This window comes from Haliotis rubra, unplaced genomic scaffold (assembly GCF_003918875.1).
Source record: "Haliotis rubra isolate DU_JTF1 unplaced genomic scaffold, ASM391887v1 Scf138, whole genome shotgun sequence".
Lineage (NCBI taxonomy): Eukaryota > Metazoa > Mollusca > Gastropoda > Lepetellida > Haliotidae > Haliotis > Haliotis rubra.
This window is the reverse complement of record NW_025765314.1, coordinates 272,300-290,294: the sequence shown is the minus strand read 5'-3', so window position 1 is coordinate 290,294 and position 17,995 is coordinate 272,300. Positions and strand designations below refer to the sequence as shown.

The following is a 17,995-nucleotide window of genomic DNA, read 5'->3' as shown; positions in this document are numbered from 1 at the left end:
AAATACGAAAATTCGACGTCAGATATGAATTCCAAGGGGCGTATGCTTAATGGATAACCCAAGCTGGTAAGATATATATATATATACTATGTGCGGATGTTGTGTTTAGACCATAGGAACCTAGCTGATTCCATGTGCTTAGATCCCAAACATGTTGTGATAGAACACACCAGATCTCAACATGCCTTGTGTGTATTTGCATTCCAAACAGTTTCGTTTTCATTTTCAAATGAAGCGGGCATAAAATTTTCGATTCCTGTGCTGTGATTCGAGCCACGGACCTTCTAATCAGAAGTCGGACGCCTTGTCCACACGACCAAAGAAGTTGTCTACATCAGCAAGCTGACAAGAGGATGCCATGTATGGGATGAAACGCCCTGCCTCATAAACAAACAACCAAACCCCACTATAACATCACCAGTTTATTAAAGGTCGTATCTCATTTGGTTTTCCTCAAAATATAAAGACCTCATTAATTGAGAACATTTTATTTTCATCGATTACAAAAGTACAATACATACGTTATATTGTCTATAAAAATTAACTTATTTAATATGTTCTTTGATACTTTCAGTGTTATCGAAACAAAAATTGAAACATTTGTGTCAATAAATTCGCTTAATTCTCCCACGACGGGGCATGAAACTAAACGGAAATTCAGTACTATCATCGAGACCAGTGTCGACAACAGAATATATTGCTTTAGATTGTGAAAACTAGTGTAATTTACCATAGGATATGATAAACTATTGACAGCAACATTAGAATAACTTCGGTTTCCGGCATAACTGATCCGTATTTCCCGAACCAGATGACATTAAGCAATGGTTTCTATCACAGTTTCATAAATCATAATGCATGTCAGAAATAACAATTTAAACAACAATATAACGTTAACGTCAACCGCATGGCTAGATGTTCAAGGAAAATATCCAACATAATGAAAGACTAGTAAAACTATCCTTAATGATATTATGACATCTCATTAATAAAGACGTCGACAATTCATATTACGCGATATTAAGGAAACGGTTAAACTCTCCATTATTCAAATATATATAGTAGCGTAATTATGGGATCAAATTACATTATTCAAGAAATTATCCCAACAAAAATTATTTTGCCCAGGTTTTAACCCTGCCTTCACCGGATATCCCGAAAATATGTGGGTCCCAATTCATAAATAGAAAAAAAGATTTGATTGTGGAGACAATTTTGTTTTGTCTCTACTAGAAATACCAGAACCCCTCATAAAAATGTTATGAACAAAAATACTGCATAACGTTGTTTTGGTTTTTGGTTTTGGTTTTCTCAGATTGAATTCAGTGCCATCGAGCCCCGTGATCCAGGGTACATGTTTATCGTAGCTTAATGAATTGCAGTACCAACGAGGGTAAAGTCTGGACATACGTCAAGACCATTAAGCGGAAGTGTTTTCTGCAGACAAAGCAATCAGCAGTATCTCAGTGGGTTCATGGTTTAGCAAAGTCTTGAATGCCATTTTTGGCTAATACTCAACAGAAACAACATAACAACACAATCAACAACATTCGTGAGTGTTTTCCAGGTGTCAACATATATACACGTCATGAGCTGCTCTCTGAATATACAAATCCATATCATCTGGTCACCTGGCCGTACATAGAATATGCAGGGGGGGTTAATGGTAAGCTACATACATGCTATATAGGCAATAAACGTCTTGTCACCTGGCCGTTCATAGAATATGCAGGGGGTGGGTGTTTAATGGTAAGCTACATACATGTTATATAGGCAATATACGTAATGTCACCTGGCCGTACATAGAATATGTAGGGGGTGTTAATGGTAAGCTACATACATGTTATATAGGCAATATACGTCTTGTCACCTGGCCGTACATAGAATATGCAGGGGAGTGGGGTGGTGGAGTGTTAATGGTAAGCTACATACATGCTATATAGGCAATATACGTCTTGTCACCTGGCCGTACATTTAGGCTGACGACGATGTTGTGGCAAGAAACAAATCCAGTGCCGTGTATGCAGCAAGACAACACGATGTTACTGATGCTATATACGTAACATCTTGTAAGCGGAAACAAGACATTGATATTAATTGTGCTATCTATGTAAATAAATGTGGTTAGCAAGCCGTACTTAAAAAAACATGATTTCGTTGTAATTTATGCGATGTGGGTACATAATTTATTTACTTGGCCGCACGCTGCCACCTGTGTTCCTTAATTAGAGCAATTTACAACATATTGGCCGCACGCCCATGCAGAATGTAAGCCATGCTACCTATTCTATGCGGACAGTTTACAACTGGTAACAATAACGTAAGCTATGTTACCAAGGTTATGTGGACAATATTCAACAGGTAACAACAACGAAGCTATGTTACCAATGTTTATGGACAATATACGACTGGTACCAACAATGTATATGTTACCTAGGCTACATGGACGATGTACAGCTGGTTACGTCAATGTTAGCTGTGTTACTATATAGCTGTCCTTTCAGCCTATAAGGTTCATCAGAAGGAGAAAAAACACAAGCTATACGATACGGGTTACAAAGAAACAAGCTTTAAACATCTATATGCAACATATACTACTAAACTACAACCTATGATGTTGAATGAAACAGTATGTAAGTTTCTTAACAATGGAAATTGCTATTGGCTGCAATGACTGACCAAATGACGAGAAGCTGAATATGAATTTCACCTACAAAACGTTTTGATTTTTCCTCTTGGCAAATTTGTCTTCGTCTGTGAAATATAGAGAAGTTGTAATACAAATTTTGTATTCTTGCTACTTCGTTGAGATTCAGCAATGATTTTGATATTGTCCAAATTCATTTTGCCCGAATGAATAAGTAATATCAGGTTGTACTTCTTGAAACGAAATCACTTAGAGTGAAACATAACGTTGAGAGGATTTATTGGAGTGGTACCAATGTAATGACTCGGTATTTAGTGTTTCTGGGACTGAATTGATCTCAATTATCCCTTTTCACTACATTCGCTGGCAGGTAGAATTCTTCTTACATTTGAAATGCAGTACTTATGGATGTGATTTTATACCCCCTTGACCATCTTCTGACCTGACCTGCAAAAGCCGAACTACCCCACTGACTCAAACCGTTTTGATTTTCCACGCAATACTAGACGTGGTATCACAACTTGGTAACCTGCATGTAAGGAACATCATCAGATAACGCATCATCATAAACAAGATAAGAGTCCAACTCAGCAAACAACTCCGCGTCCAGTTCTGAATCTAAGTTGTCATCTGTGCTGGTGGTGGAGTCGGAGCCGTCGAGGTCGTCGTCTGTCATGGACGCTGTCTCGTTCATGTCCAGTGAAGAGGAGCTGTCACTGCTTGCGCTGGAGCGAGATCGCAGAGAAAACAGCTCGTTGAGCACAACTGGGTCCAGATCTGCGAAAGGATCAACGTATTCCACGTCACTTGATGCGATGCTGCCACTGCCTACGGAGCCTTCTGTGACGTCGTTCTGCGGTTCTACATCTACCTGGAAGTTGAACTTGTCTTCCACGGTCTCCTGGTCGGAGCTGAGACCCGAGTCTGGGGGCGTGGTCTCCCGTGGTGATGTTTCCGTGATCATACTGAGAGGTCTCTGGGCTTCACTGAAGGTGTGGCTCCGACGGATGATCCCTGCTGGTTTGGTGATGGTAGGCGCAGAGGAACGCCTGACGCTCAGACTGGACAATATAGAGACAATACAAACAATGGTATCATACATATAGAATATAAACTCATATTACCACATGTTCTCTAATAAACGTATACTGTCCCGTTCCATAAACCAAGCTAACGCTATCACTATCACCACTACGATCACAATAGTGTTGTACAAAGGCCCCACCTGCGCGTAATATTTAGACAATACGGTATTGCATAGGCTACTAATACACATTAAATAGAGTTCATTTTCTTGAAACTGCATCTGAAACTACTGTCACTGACAAAAAGACAGACAGACAGACAACGTGTATTCTGTAAAGAGGCCATGGGCCCATAATACATGATAAATTGCAAACATATTATCCATTGACATATGTTCAACTTGACATATAATTGAATTCATTTTCTTGATACAATATTTTTTCTTATATAGAGATCGAACAGATGTAATTAGAGCAGGAATTTAAGCACTTTGAGACCCAGCGCTTATTACAGACTACCGTATAGTGCTGTATGTTGTTTCGAATCCATCGTCTATTGGTGGCTGTTATAGGTAGTGTGTTTAATAGAGGAAGCGCAGTATCGTTGCTTGGGAAGTTCCAAGACGAAACTGTATATACCTCTTACTTGATCATCTCAATTTGGACTTACAGTCAAGGACTGTTGTATCGAACCTACAGCTGTCTGGAAGTAAAAGCTTGGTCCCTGAGCTTTCTTCTTTCTGAAGTTCTGTGGAACCTCGGATAACTCGAAGTATTTACGTTGGGCCCTTCAACTTCGACACCATGGTGTTTGTAGTTCATAAGCTAATGAATAAAACCATTTGACACCGCAGTACATTTAAATGGGAGATGTGGATGAAGCGTTCATTCGTCATACCGAAGAACGGTTTCGAATCCGGGAACTGGAACCTGTATTTCTGGTGTCCCTCTATTCTTGAAATAGCAGATCCACCCTTGTTATGACTCTTGGTTTGTGGACAACACCACAACCCGTGCTCTATTGAGTCTCTAACGTGGTTAACGCCGTAGATCTGCATGCTGTTCTTCATACATTATGCTGAGACACCGTGCTGTATCTGAAATACTTAGCGGCGTAAAACACAACTCACTCACTCACTACCCACCTAGTCCTCCTCCGGAGCATCGAATCCTCTTCCATCCTCAGCATAGAGTGACGTCTAGCCAGGGCTAGAGACGCTCTTCTCACTATTGACTTCCGTCGCGCTATCGACATTCGTTTCAAGGCTCTGTAAAACGATACAATACATAAAAGCACATTGTTCTGTATGACAAAGATGAACCACATGATAGTTTGAATAATCTAATAGCATCAAAATATGTGAGACAGTCAGCGTCTAATATATTTTCTAGTACAGTTGTCACTCAACATGAATGGTTACGTGAAAAGTACATTCTTGATATCACTCTTGAGTTCTGTACACTGAACAATTGCAAAATGCTTAATCACTATTAACTACACTGAGGGATATCAGTTCATTTTTATATATAGGGAGGTGAGCGAGGGTATTTAAATTATTTGCTATAGATTGCAAAGGCAAATATTTCAAATATGTTCTCGGGCTTATAACCGATTGCTACATAACTACAAAGTATGAATATGCGAGTATGTAATAAACGTCGGTATAATACAAGTTATGGCCGAGCAACTAGTCTCCAGGGCCTATATTTTCGAAGCTCTCTTAGCGCTAAGATAGTCGTAAGTGCCATACCTTAACATTAACTGACGACTATCTCAGCGCTAAGAAAGCTTCGAAAATCTTGGCCCAGGGACCTAACAGGAGAGTGTGATCAGTTTCGCTGGCGTTGTTGATGCATGATGTAGCATTCCAGTTGCGTAGATCGATGCTTATGGTGTCAGTCAGTGGATTGCCTGGTCCATATAGGGATATATACAGATCCCCGCCCTAGAATATGTTGAGCATGGCATTAAACAACAAACAAGCAACCAATGGTGAAAGTTGGTTCTCCTATCTACCAGTGTGATTCAAAGTGTACGCTTGCTGTACTCACCGCCGAGGAGCGATCCGTAAGAATAGTTGAAGGTATATCTGGAACTTGTCTGGAAGCAAATATTGTCAGTAGTATATCACAAAAAAACATGATTTGACATGGTTTCCCTGCACGTGACCGTTCTGCATAGGCTGCATGGGCCGACAGGTGGCCTAGGCGTCTCCCACTTATCTTGTGGGTTCGAATCCAAGAATCATGATGGTTATGTTGGCACCAAAGGTTCTGCATCATCTTCAACCATCTCCAGCTTTTGGTGTCTATGTTTTACAACATATTTGGTACAATTGATCATGCTCTATCTACGAACGGACGTCACATGGGGTTGTTTGCGATCTGGGCTCAGGGTCGTTTATGGTGATTTATGAACACATGCTTATTATGTAGTCGGAATCTTACAACTCCTTTTAGCAGAGATTTCTTCTGATTATGTAAAGGGTTTTCCCACCGCCCTTATAGTAATGGGTTGTTTTTGTAAATTCTTAACAAAATCTCACTTCCTTATTCTGCATGTCTTTGAAATAAGTACTCTTATATACATCTACCTCAGCCTTTAGTACTAAGAATGGCTACTTATTAATGATAGTCATTCATACTTGTATTTATATACCAAATACATACATGTGTTGACGGAGCTCACCTGAGAATTGACCGTTAATTTTGAGGAACTTCTTGGGTATGTAGAGAAGCAGCGAGAAGACAACGAGAGCCAGAGACAAAATGAACTCTGTCTTGGGTGCCTCCAGGAAGGGTGCGATGGAGAAACAGGCAATGATGGCGACAACGACGATGGGGATGGCGATGTTTACCTACAAGGTTGATGATGCAGCAGTGAGTATATTGTACCCGATATAAATAGCGTTTCAGTTCCATCACGGAGTGGCGGCTTGACGTGGCAGAAAATCCCGAAATAAGTCAGATGTAAACGTCATATGTATACCCACGATCAAGGGCAAAGTGCTAACAACAACAATCGTTATCAGTATATGGGGCTTGAATCTACCATCACAGGATTCTGGTACACCAAGGGACGCAACCTTGCAAAGCCAATTGCTGCGCCTGGATGGTTGTGACATCCTACTTTTCAAAGTGAATGTCGTTTTACGCCAGCCCAGCCTTATTACATCGCCGTAGTAGTAGTAGTAGTAGTAGTAGTAGTAGTAGTAGTAGTAGTAGTAAACAAGGGGCATGGTAGACAAGAGACTTACGAGGATGATAATACTCAACTATCACCATTGTTTATCAATATACACTAATTTACATGGTTATTTTTAAACTCACTGTATTTAGATTGTGAAAACATGAAACTTCTATAAGTTCATTTGATGTATTTTTGCGGTCATAACATAAGAAAGGTGACAACCGTAACACATGTATGCTGTAGCTAACCTTATACGGTCTTGCTTTCTCTTTGTTCTTTACCCTGAGGACCAGGAGAGCCAGGATTGCCAGACCGTGGAACAACCAGACCGTGAAGACGAAGAACCGGACCAGGACGTCCAGGCTACCAAACAGCAGCATCACGATGGCGATCAACGCCTGCAACAGTACGTCATCGCCGTCTAACTCAGGTAATGCTTCTCTTGTTCGAAGGTCTGAGGTAAAGCTTTCAAAAGGTTTCAAGGTACAATATTACAGTATTGATGTCTGCTACCATTCCTTATTTGGTCAGGGGTCATATGTTCCGTATATGAACACTTGGCTTGCCCTTGTAAGTGTTTGTATCTAATCTGTTTACAAACACTTGGTACCTTCAGTTTGATAGAGTCTACAAATTCCAGTATGAACGCTTCACTCTGTGATGTATATATACTGACCAGCAAAAGAAACGCAACTCAAGAAATCAAAACAATTGTGATAAAGTATCAAATCCAAACTCATGCTGAAAAAGTATAATTTTCATGAATTCTGAGTTGCGTTTTTATTGCTGGTCAGTATAAAACAGTGTACAGATTTACCAGTGACATGTACAATCTTCGGTCACCTTACACACATATCGTGAAAAGAACACGTATTTAATGAAATACCTTTTCATGTCAGCATGTATCAAAAACATTTGTCCTTAGTCACAGACACACGTGTTTATTCAGGCTTTGTGGCACTGGGGACCAGAATACAGTTGAATGAAGTAAGCTGTAGTAACGTGACTGACAGAGTACCTGCTACACCACTTTTAGGAGTCTTATAGTAACGTGTTGGATAAATATAACTACTGATTTGGTAGTACTTCCATCATTTGTGTTGAGATAATTGGCGACATATTATAGGCATGGTGGATAAACAGGATATAAAATTCGTCCTGAGTACACCCAGATTAACATTCTGCAAAAACAATATATATGGGGAATATCTTTGTTTCTCAAAAATCCTTTTACGTTTTAACACTTTAAACTTTCTAGTCTCTGACAGAAGGGATTTGTCGGTATATCGTCACATGTTCAATACTTCTCAGTTTCCAACACAGACTTTATGGACTGTGAAAGATAAAGGGATCTCATAATTTCTGATCAACCTTGAATTAAACGCGTTGTTTAATTAAGAAAATAAACCGTTCTGGCACTAGATGCTCATGTATGTATGCCGATATTATCCTGAATATACTGCAGTCGTGGCGATGTAAAAAACAGCACATGACTAATCCTTTGTCCCACCCTAACCCCCACCCACCCCCTCTCCCACTTACCCTGCTGATGAGAGTGATTATGTTGGTCTTGCTGCGCACATGCACCCACGATGAGAACTCCGGCATGTTGCCGTCCTTTAGAGCGACTCCTGACAGTCTGTGTGGAATAACATGGCAGAGTAAGTGTCGAGCTAGGTAAACACATGTACAGTTGTCTGGAACTCTAATATAATTCTGAGAATGAAGAGGTTGAGGTTAACAAACCATACCTTTTGACTTTCAAGTGTGTGATATAAATATTTTATTTAGAATATGTTTGGTATTATGGACTGTAATACCTATATTGCCTGACATACTCGATTACAGGTTTGTTTGGCAGTGTTATGAGGAAAGAGAGTTATCTCCCTTCTCGAACGCTCTGGCTTTGTCTTTCTGGCCGCGCCAAGTTTCGAGTTTGTTTTCCTCGTGTGCTAATAAAGCCTCTAATAAGGACTTCTCCCGTGACCTGTCGAGTCGCAAGCCGTAAAGATAATTAGGTCTGAGACTGTTGAACCAAACAATTTGTCTATACAATTTTAATGTAACAAAGTACTGATGTACTACTAGAATGTGATTTACATAAATGGTATTTTTGTATGGTGTATTTATTATAATATAAATCAGTTACCCCAATGTACTTCAAAAACTGTCGAACATAAACATGGCGAATCTTGGATTCAAAGCCACGACCACAGAATCCTGGTATGTAGGGATCAAAGCCATACAGGTGGTAGCTGTAGTGGCTGAGTGGGTTAGACGGCTGACTTTGTGTCCTGGCGATTAGGTTCCTGACTGAGAGTGTGGGTTTGAATCCCGGACTCAACCCATCAAGAGTACTAGAATCTGTACTTAGTAAAAAAATGTAATCCCAAATATAACGTGTTAAATAAGACCCTAGTTCGACTCCCCACATGGGCCAATTTTGGCGTCCCCCGCCTTGATGTTGTCGAAATATTTCTAAAAGCGGCGTAAAACCATATTCACTCACTCAATGCCCTCGTCAAAACACGTGTTGCATTAGCATCACTCTGACATCTTCTGTGGTCCACAATAGATAATATTTACGGTATGAGACGACACACAGTAAAATCAGTAAGTTTAGAATGCGTGCAATAGATCGGTAAAATCTTTTAAAAATAAACCGAATTGAACAATCTCTAGAGAGATCTGCCTTGGGTGTGATGAATCAAAATGGGCTCTTCAAAAGTTATCTAGTGTCAGAGCTGTCAAAGTCGATCCATAATCAGAAATATGACTAGCCTGTCTGGAGAATGACAGATAATTGGAGTCGTACATTATCCCCCAAGGACACCAGTTGCTCTAGAGTGCCAACGACATAATGTGATAAAATAAAGGTGTGTATTTTATCAGTTTTGATAAATTCTTCTAAAGAATTAGCTTGAAGGCCGCCGCCCCCTATCTTCTTTGTTTGATGAGCTCTACTCGTGGGCCACTAGGGGATAATAGAATGAAACGCACCTTAGGCAAATATTCCAAATACCACCCTCTACTAAACAATATCTTGGTGAGGTCACACTCCTGACCCACATGTCAAATTACAACTTGAGTAGTTTTATCTTGTCTTCATTCATCCTGACCGCTAACAGTAAAGCCTTAGACAAACAGCAGGCTTGAATATCGCCAGGTTCCATTATAAGATTAATGTAATCAAAAGTCACCAAAACTAGAGCCTCTTGCAATTCCTGTTTTAATCTACAATAAGGCGAAAGTGTATAACCCAGTAACAGTTGGGAATACTGGTCCAAGTGGTCTCCGAACCTGTGATTGTCCTCCTGTGGGGATTACGGGTAGATTTGGTCCCCTCATGTATGATTGTCTCCCTGTGGGGATTACGGGTAGATTTGGTCCCCTCATGTATGATTGTCTCCCTGTGTGGGATTACGGGTAGATTTGGTCCCCTCATGTATGATTGTCTCCCTGTGTGGATTACGGGTAGATTTGGTCCCCTAATGTATGATTGTCTCCCTGTGTGGATTACGGGTAGATTTGGTCCCCCATGTATGATTGTCTCCCTGTATGGATTACGGGTAGATTAGATTTGGTTCCCTAATGTATGATTGTCTCCCTGTGTGGATTACGGGTAGATTTGGTCCCCCATGTATGATTGTCTCCCTGTTGGGATTACGGGTAGATTTGGTCCCCTCATGTATAATTGTCTCCCCTGTGAAGATTACGGGTAGATTTGGTCCCTCATGTATGATTGTCTCCCTGTGTGGATTACGGGAAGATTTGGTCCCTCATGTATGATTGTCTCCCCTGTGTGGATTACGGGTAGATTTGGTCCCCCTCATGTATGATTGTCTACCTGTAGGGATTACGGGTAGATTTGGTCCCCTCATGTATGATTGTCTCCCTGTGTGGATTACGGGTAGATTTGGTCCCCTCATGTATGATTGTCTCCCTGTATGGATTACGGGTAGATTTGGTCCCCCCATGTATGATTGTCTCCCTGTGTGGATTACGGGTAGATTTGGTCCCCTCATGTATGATTGTCTCCCTGTATGGATTACGGGTAGATTTGGTCCCCTCATGTATGATTGTCTCCCTGTATGGATTACGGGTAGATTTGGTCCCCTCATGTATGATTGTCTCCCTGTGTGGATTACGGGTAGATTTGGTCCCCTCATGTATGATTGTTTCCCTGTGTGGATTACGGGTAGATTTGGTCCCCTCATGAATTATTGTCTCCCTGTGGCTATTATTGGTAGCATTGCTCCCCTCACCTGTACAAGTAAAATAACTTTCATCAGAAATATCGTATTTACTTGGACATAATACGCACTGCTGTCTGTTTTAATAATAATAACAATGATAATAACAATGAGGGTACTTATACCGCCAATACTCCACACCACAAAGGGGCAAAGCTCGCACAAACAGCACAACATTATTACCCCGGATAACCCAAGCTGCCTGTTAGGCGCTAGAGGGTAATAGTCACATGACTTATCCCACCGAGTACCCATATTACTGCTGGGTGAACAGAGGCAATTTTGAACAAACTCACTTGCCTAAGGTGAGACCACATATATCACATGTGTTTCGTTGTGGGACAGAACACTAGAAACTCAGAAACTAGAGTCCTAGAAACTCAGGGGTCAAGCTGTCACCCATCCAAGGACTCTCCGCGCTCAAGTTGCTTAACTTCAACTGATTTGTGACCTGAGCTCCATGCACAGGACCACACACCACCACCCAGCTAATCAAATATTTCTGTGTAGAGAGGGGTGGGTGGGGTGGTGGGCGTGGGGTGTTATGCATAATATACACAGGGGTGGGGGTGGGGGGTATGCATAATATACACAGGGAGGGTCGGGTAGGGTTGGGTGTTATGCATAATATAAACCGCAATGAGTTTGGATATTATTCCAAAACTCACAGACATTACCTTTAACACGTCAATATATCATGTCAATATATCATGTCAATATATCCGTATTGATGAACGAATCGGAAGTTTACTCCTATTGTTACACTACGTGGTCTGTATATAGATTGCTTGGCAACTATTTTATTCATTTTGTTCAATATTTCTTTTCATAGCATGTAGATCTCAAACAGAATTTTAGTCATAAATCCGATACTGTAACTCGTGACAAGTCCTATATGTTGTGGTCCCACTATTATATGTCAACATAATGTTTCAGTGATCGCCATAGGAAAGAAATCACAACGGTAACTGGTTAACTTGTTCCATGAGTAAACATATCCCGCAATAGCAATCACCTGTACGAAAGGGTTTAGTATTGATTCTAAAAGCTACAATAAAATAACACAGCATTGGAATATATTATGTCTGAGAAAATATTAGTACCGGATTCATACTTCCGATCATAGCATAAACATAAGTTTCCTGTTAGATATTTTTCACCGAAAGATTGGGCAGAATGTGTACGTACAGCCCATTTGTACTTCATTTCTGCTTATTAAACAATACCTAAAAGCACAGGAAATAAAACTCAAATGGTAAATATGAACAATGACATATTATTCATATCTCACATTTTATATTTTTACAGCTCAAGTGTTTTAATCACCTGTTCGTTTACCTCAAATTGCAGAAAGGATACCATGCAACCTTTTACACTGTGTATGATGTTGACTGACAGCGGCATGCATGCATGTTGTGTGTTGACTAGTGAAAAACAGGTTTCGCTCGTTATTCAATATCTTTAGAGGAACAAAGTCCTTATCATAACCCGCCCGTTGATACACGGAGTATTGTGTTTCTCCCAACCTTCCAACCCTTGAAGATCCAGGTTAGAATTGGTCTTCAGAAACCCATGCTTGTAAGAGGCGACTAACGGGATCGGGTGGTCAGCCTTGGTTGACACATGTCATTGTAACCCAGATGAGTAGATCGATGCTCATGCTGTTGATCACTGGATTGTCTGGTTCAGACTTCATTATTTACAGACCGGTGCAACACAGCTGGAGTACAGCTGAGTGTGGCGTAAAACAAAACAAAACAAACCCAAATCTCCCTACCTCCCAGCTGTTAGGAATGTCCCGTTAGCACTGCCCAGCGCCGTCAGACCAACCCCCAGGGGTATAACTGCAGAAGCCTTGCCCAGCATCCTCTCACCCCATGTCTGGAATCAAGTTTGGAAAACCATCATCAATATCAGAGACTATACCATCAGGTACAAAAACGTATTTTTTCCGCGTTCTGTTTCAAAGACGTTGCCGTTTTAACTTTCAAGTTGTTTTTTTCTGACGTTTTCTTTCAATGCTATTGGTTTAGTTTCGTGTAATTATTATTTAACCCACTTGACCCCTGGGTTCGTGTTAGTGTTGTTAGTTAAGCACAATCTTCAAGCGTTCCATCCACGTTCTGGCACCACCGCTTCACTTCGGAACCTCTCGACACTTTCCGGGAACCTGCCGTAATTTCTCGGATTAACCCGAAAGTACCTGAATGCTATCTGGCACACTTACCACGCCTATGGCCTCGGAAGCGAGCATCTCGCGTTTCGTCATTACCGTGAAGTATGACGTCACCACGAGCATGTAGATTACCATTACCAGTGGTATGACGCATTTCACAAGTCGTGGTAAATTTCTGAAGAAAAACATTCGGCATTAATCTAAAGCTATGTTTCTATCGTCCTCTGAAGGCTGTTCGTGGTTAGAAGAAGCGCAGGTTAGTGGGCGGCGACCTAACGGTTGCAGAGTTACCTACCTTGGGGGTTTCTTCACACCTCTAGTCACGTGGTTTACGTTGGACCTGAAAGCATAAGACAGAAACAAAGAAGCTATTAACTAATTATACCGTGTCATACCTGAGAAGAATATAGGACAAATCTGATCAAATATGGCATTTTAGGAGAGAGAAAATAGTGTGTAGTATGTTTTAGTTTTAGAAAATCAAGAATGGCATGCATGTACTTAAAGGACAAAGTGTGGTATCAATGGTAAGTCCATGTTTTACTAGATGATTAGAATATTAGTTTGGTCACATTTTGGTCATGTTCGAATAACTGAAAAATCCATGTAACATGTTATATTTGGGATTACACTTTCTGAGTAAAGTACAGATTCTAGTACTTTTGTTGGGTTGAGTCCCATCCGGGATTCGAACCCACACCCTAGGAGTCAGGAACCTAATCACCAGCACACAATGTCAGCCACCTAACCCGCTCAGCCAACGCGCCTTCCACATAATATGTTACAATTGACCACTTTCTAAATGGTATTGTGTATTCATAGAAAAATTCACAGTGAAAAGATTGAAAACAATGTTATCTTTCTTTAGATATTTCGCACATTTGGTTCGTAAGAGACAACTAACAGGTTTATGTGATCGGGCTCGCTCCAAAGTGGACCCCTGAAGATCCAGGTTAAAATTGGTTTTCAGCAACCCATGCTTGTCGTAAGTGGCGACTAACGGGAGGATCAGGTGGTCAGGCTCGCTGACTTGGTTGACACATGTCATCATATCCTAATTGTGTAGATCAATGCTCATGATGTCATTCACTGGATTATCTGGTCCAGACTCAAGTAATTACAGGCAGGTGTCATGCAGCTGGAAGATGGTGTATGAGTGACGGTAAGCAACAAACAAACACAATGTGGAAAGTCCCAAACATTCTCTCACACACGATCAATCATAACGGGATATCTTACGATTTTGTTCATTGTTTGAAGCGTTGGCTCGTCAATCGAATCCCCACATGGGTGCAATGTGTGAAGCCAATTTCTGGTGTCCCCCGCCGTGATGTTGCTGGAATATTGCTAAAAGCGGCGTAAAACCAAACTCAGTCAGTCAGTCAGTTCATTGTTTGAACAAAGCGGATCCGGTGTGCCCCAGACAGCACTTTTCATACAGTGCCGTTTGTGAGACAGATGATTAGAAAAAACACATACCAGCCACCGTAGGCCCAGAGACCATTGAATATGGCGAAGGTTATTGATGTCGGGTTGTCCGTGGTGCCCTCAAAACCCTCCTGCAGGATCGTGTAATGACCTTCAATGAAACATTAATCTTTCATAATTGTTATGCTTCTTAAAATACAAGTGTTTCCAAGTGGGAGTTAAGTGCTACTGGATAGTCACGCTAGAGCTCACCAGTTGCTCAGGGCTGTTACATCTATACACCGCGCAGAGAGTGACTGGTTCTTCTCCCAGTAAGCGCTGCTTAGTCCAACCCACCAAGAACTCCCCGAAGAACGTTGAACCTCTCTAACACTGTAACCTTTGGTAGTACCTATTGTCAGGAGGACTTGGTTAATCAGCTTAGCAGTCAGGATTCAAACGTGATACTTCGTAAGCGAGGTCTGCGTATTAACCAAGGTTTCTTTCTCAGTCTTGCAAATCACATTAGTGTACAAATGGACTGAGAATTCGGTGATACAAATGACTTCATTGGAATTGTAACAAAGGACAAAGTTTGTTAGTCTGGATACATCCGAGGCTGATGCAGGTCTTTCTGGAGCATATAGCCAAATAAACGCGTGCAAACGTGCATTATCCTATGATGAGGAGCCTCCACGTTATTCCAAACACACACACCCATTATTATTGGTAAACATATCTAACTATAATCTGGCACGATTCTTCATGAGAGTGTCATGTGGCGTCTAACCAACAACACCAAAACAACATTGAAGGATGCGTACAGTATATGGACGTGTGTCTTTGACGTTGTTGCGTACTTTCCACTCTAAACTGCAGATCTACCTCGGCTTAACCTTCCACGAGATGGTGGATAACGCCACCCGCCCCTTCCTCTACCCCACGACCGCCTCCGTGGTGTAGTGGTTAGAGCGTTCGCCCGGAGAGCGGAAGGTCGCGGGTTCGATCCCCGACTGCGTATTACCAAAAGACGTTAAAATATGGTACTTGTTGGTCCCTGTCTGGCGCTCGGCATTAATGGGTACAACAAGGACTGGTCGGCTCGGAGTCAGTATAATGTGTCTGAGTGGGGTATTCATGCTTCACTGCGGCATGGTATCTCAGTGGGCTAGCACTATTAAACCAGCTTCAATCTGGGCTAGTACAAGCAGCCGCACATACACATACACACGCATGCACGTCGTCATATGAGCGAAATATTCTCAAGCACGACGTTAAACCCAATTTCACCTCACCTCACCTCCTCAACCCCACCTCCTTCCTCCACCCTTTAATTGTTGTTTAACTTCAGTGAATTGGTGCCAAACAAAAGAGCAGAGAACTGAAAGAGTCCCCCTGACATGGGTCAGCACCTCCCTATCTGAGTTGATGCAATGTGTAGCGGCTGTGTTGTTACCTTGGAAGAGTCTGATGATGCCGTAGATGATGACTACAGACAACGCCGTCACTTTCCCAACGGTCGCCAGAACCTGTACCTGAGATGCCAGCTTGTTGCTGAACCCGTTCAGCAGGGCCAGGGAAACTGTGAGAAATGAAAGGGAAAACAATGCAGTACGTCCCAGTGTATGATTACCATGTTAGATCCCAGAAGCAAAAGTCTTTGGCAGACTGTAGATTATCGTGGATCAATTTTACATTTTAGAGAAAGGTTTACAGATCAATGTTGTTCATTTTCATGTATTGTAGCCACCATCAGACACAAAATGTTAGATACAATACCTACTTCAACTAGTAACTCATGTTCCATTGTTTCTTTCAGGTGAGCAACTGGCATGCTTGAGCATGTGTTTATGACCAGTACCCCGGCTGAACGGTATACCAATTTTTCGAACAACTGAGGTTGTCACGTTTTGATTGTGATTCAAAACTGCCGATACAACAATCATAACCCACATTTCTTATGGTATAGGGTGTGGGGTGTGTGTGTTAGCCTATGGTTAAAACATTGGCTCGTCACGCTGAAGACCCGGGTTCGATTTCCCACGTGGGTACAATGTGTGAAGCCCATTTCTGGTGTCCCCCGCCGTGATATTGCTGGAATATTGCTAAAAGCGGCGTAAAACCATACTCACTCACTCTTATGGTATTGGAAATGATTTCTGTCGATTTATTTCCTTTGTTTGCAGAATGCATTAATGTTGAAATTTATGAAAGTACATGTCATGCAAATCTAGTTATATCACCACATAGCACAAACAACACCTGTGTCTAGGAACCTGAAAACTTCAACACAGGAACACCGCCTCCTGGAAGTCCATGATGATGTTCTGATGATCATGCTTCTTACAACTAAGGTCATGTCATATGCTTCTTACAACTACGTGGTTTAACAAGGCATCGTGTTGTAAGCTATTGTGGTCTGTGAAGCGTCCTTGACAACCGCCTCCTGGAAGACTCCATGCTGATGTTAACACACTTATCTGATGATCATGCTTCTTACAACTACGTGGTTTAACAAGGCATCGTGTTGTAAGCTATTGTGGTCTGTGAAGCGTCCTTGACAACCGCCTCCTGGAAGACTCCACTTATCTGATGATGTTAACACACTTATCTGATGATCATGCTTCTTACAACTACGTGGTTTAACAAGGCATCGTGTTGTAAGCTATTGTGGTCTGTGAAGCGTCCTTGACAACCGCCTCCTGGAAGACTCCATGATGATGTTAACACACTTATCTGATGATCATGCTTCTTACAACTACGGGGTCTAACAAGGCATCGTATTGCAATCCACTGTGTCCTTTTCGACACGTTTTGTGTGCCATTGTCCGTACGTGTATTCACCTGGATGGAACCAAGTGGCACTGAAAGAAGTTGCATGCCACTGTGTGATACTGCAGGCAGTTGTATATATGTAGCTGCATGTTACTAGATGCCATTGGTAGTAAATGTCATGAACGTGTTTGAATGACACTGGAAGTATTTGTACAACTATAAACAAGTAGATATATGGATTCAAAAGTAGTTGCTACACACTAGATATAGAAACACCAATGCAGCTTGACTGCATGATACATGGGCCACGAGACATTCTTGTGGCATCGATGTTAGTTGTATAAACTGGAGGTGCTAAAGTGACAATAGAAGCGGTTACTGGAGAAGCAACTGTGTTACACTAGAAGTATTTGTATGACACTACAAGTAATTTGTATGGCACTTGCTGTAGTGCACCTTAAGTAATTGCTTGAGACGTTTTGTATGGAAGTAGAAGCAAATTAATTTCAGTTGTGTGATACT

General features: G+C 41.5%; 1 protein-coding gene across 2 annotated transcripts in view; it reads right to left on the bottom strand.

Moving 5' to 3' along the window:
* Positions 1–409: 409 nt before the first annotated feature.
* The window catches only part of LOC124268400 (b(0,+)-type amino acid transporter 1-like), a 31,460-nt gene continuing 13,874 nt past the window's right edge, over positions 410–17,995 (bottom strand). Inside the window, exons 5-16 of one of the 2 annotated variants that reach the window (XR_006896267.1) lie at positions 16,155–16,280; positions 14,771–14,870; positions 13,587–13,631; positions 13,343–13,466; positions 12,893–12,996; positions 8,405–8,501; positions 7,111–7,260; positions 6,362–6,530; positions 5,725–5,773; positions 4,818–4,940; positions 1,793–3,708; positions 410–1,631 (exon numbers count right to left, since the gene is read on the bottom strand). Coding sequence is in view for 1 of the 2 variants with exons in the window: in XM_046703366.1 (XP_046559322.1) it covers positions 3,162–3,708; positions 4,818–4,940; positions 5,725–5,773; positions 6,362–6,530; positions 7,111–7,260; positions 8,405–8,501; positions 12,893–12,996; positions 13,343–13,466; positions 13,587–13,631; positions 14,771–14,870; positions 16,155–16,280 (1,634 nt within the window). In the remaining variant the exon portion in view is untranslated. Of the gene's footprint in view, positions 3,709–4,817; positions 4,941–5,724; positions 5,774–6,361; positions 6,531–7,110; positions 7,261–8,404; positions 8,502–12,892; positions 12,997–13,342; positions 13,467–13,586; positions 13,632–14,770; positions 14,871–16,154; positions 16,281–17,995 lie in introns of both variants that reach the window. The other variant, XM_046703366.1, reaches the window with a different exon arrangement.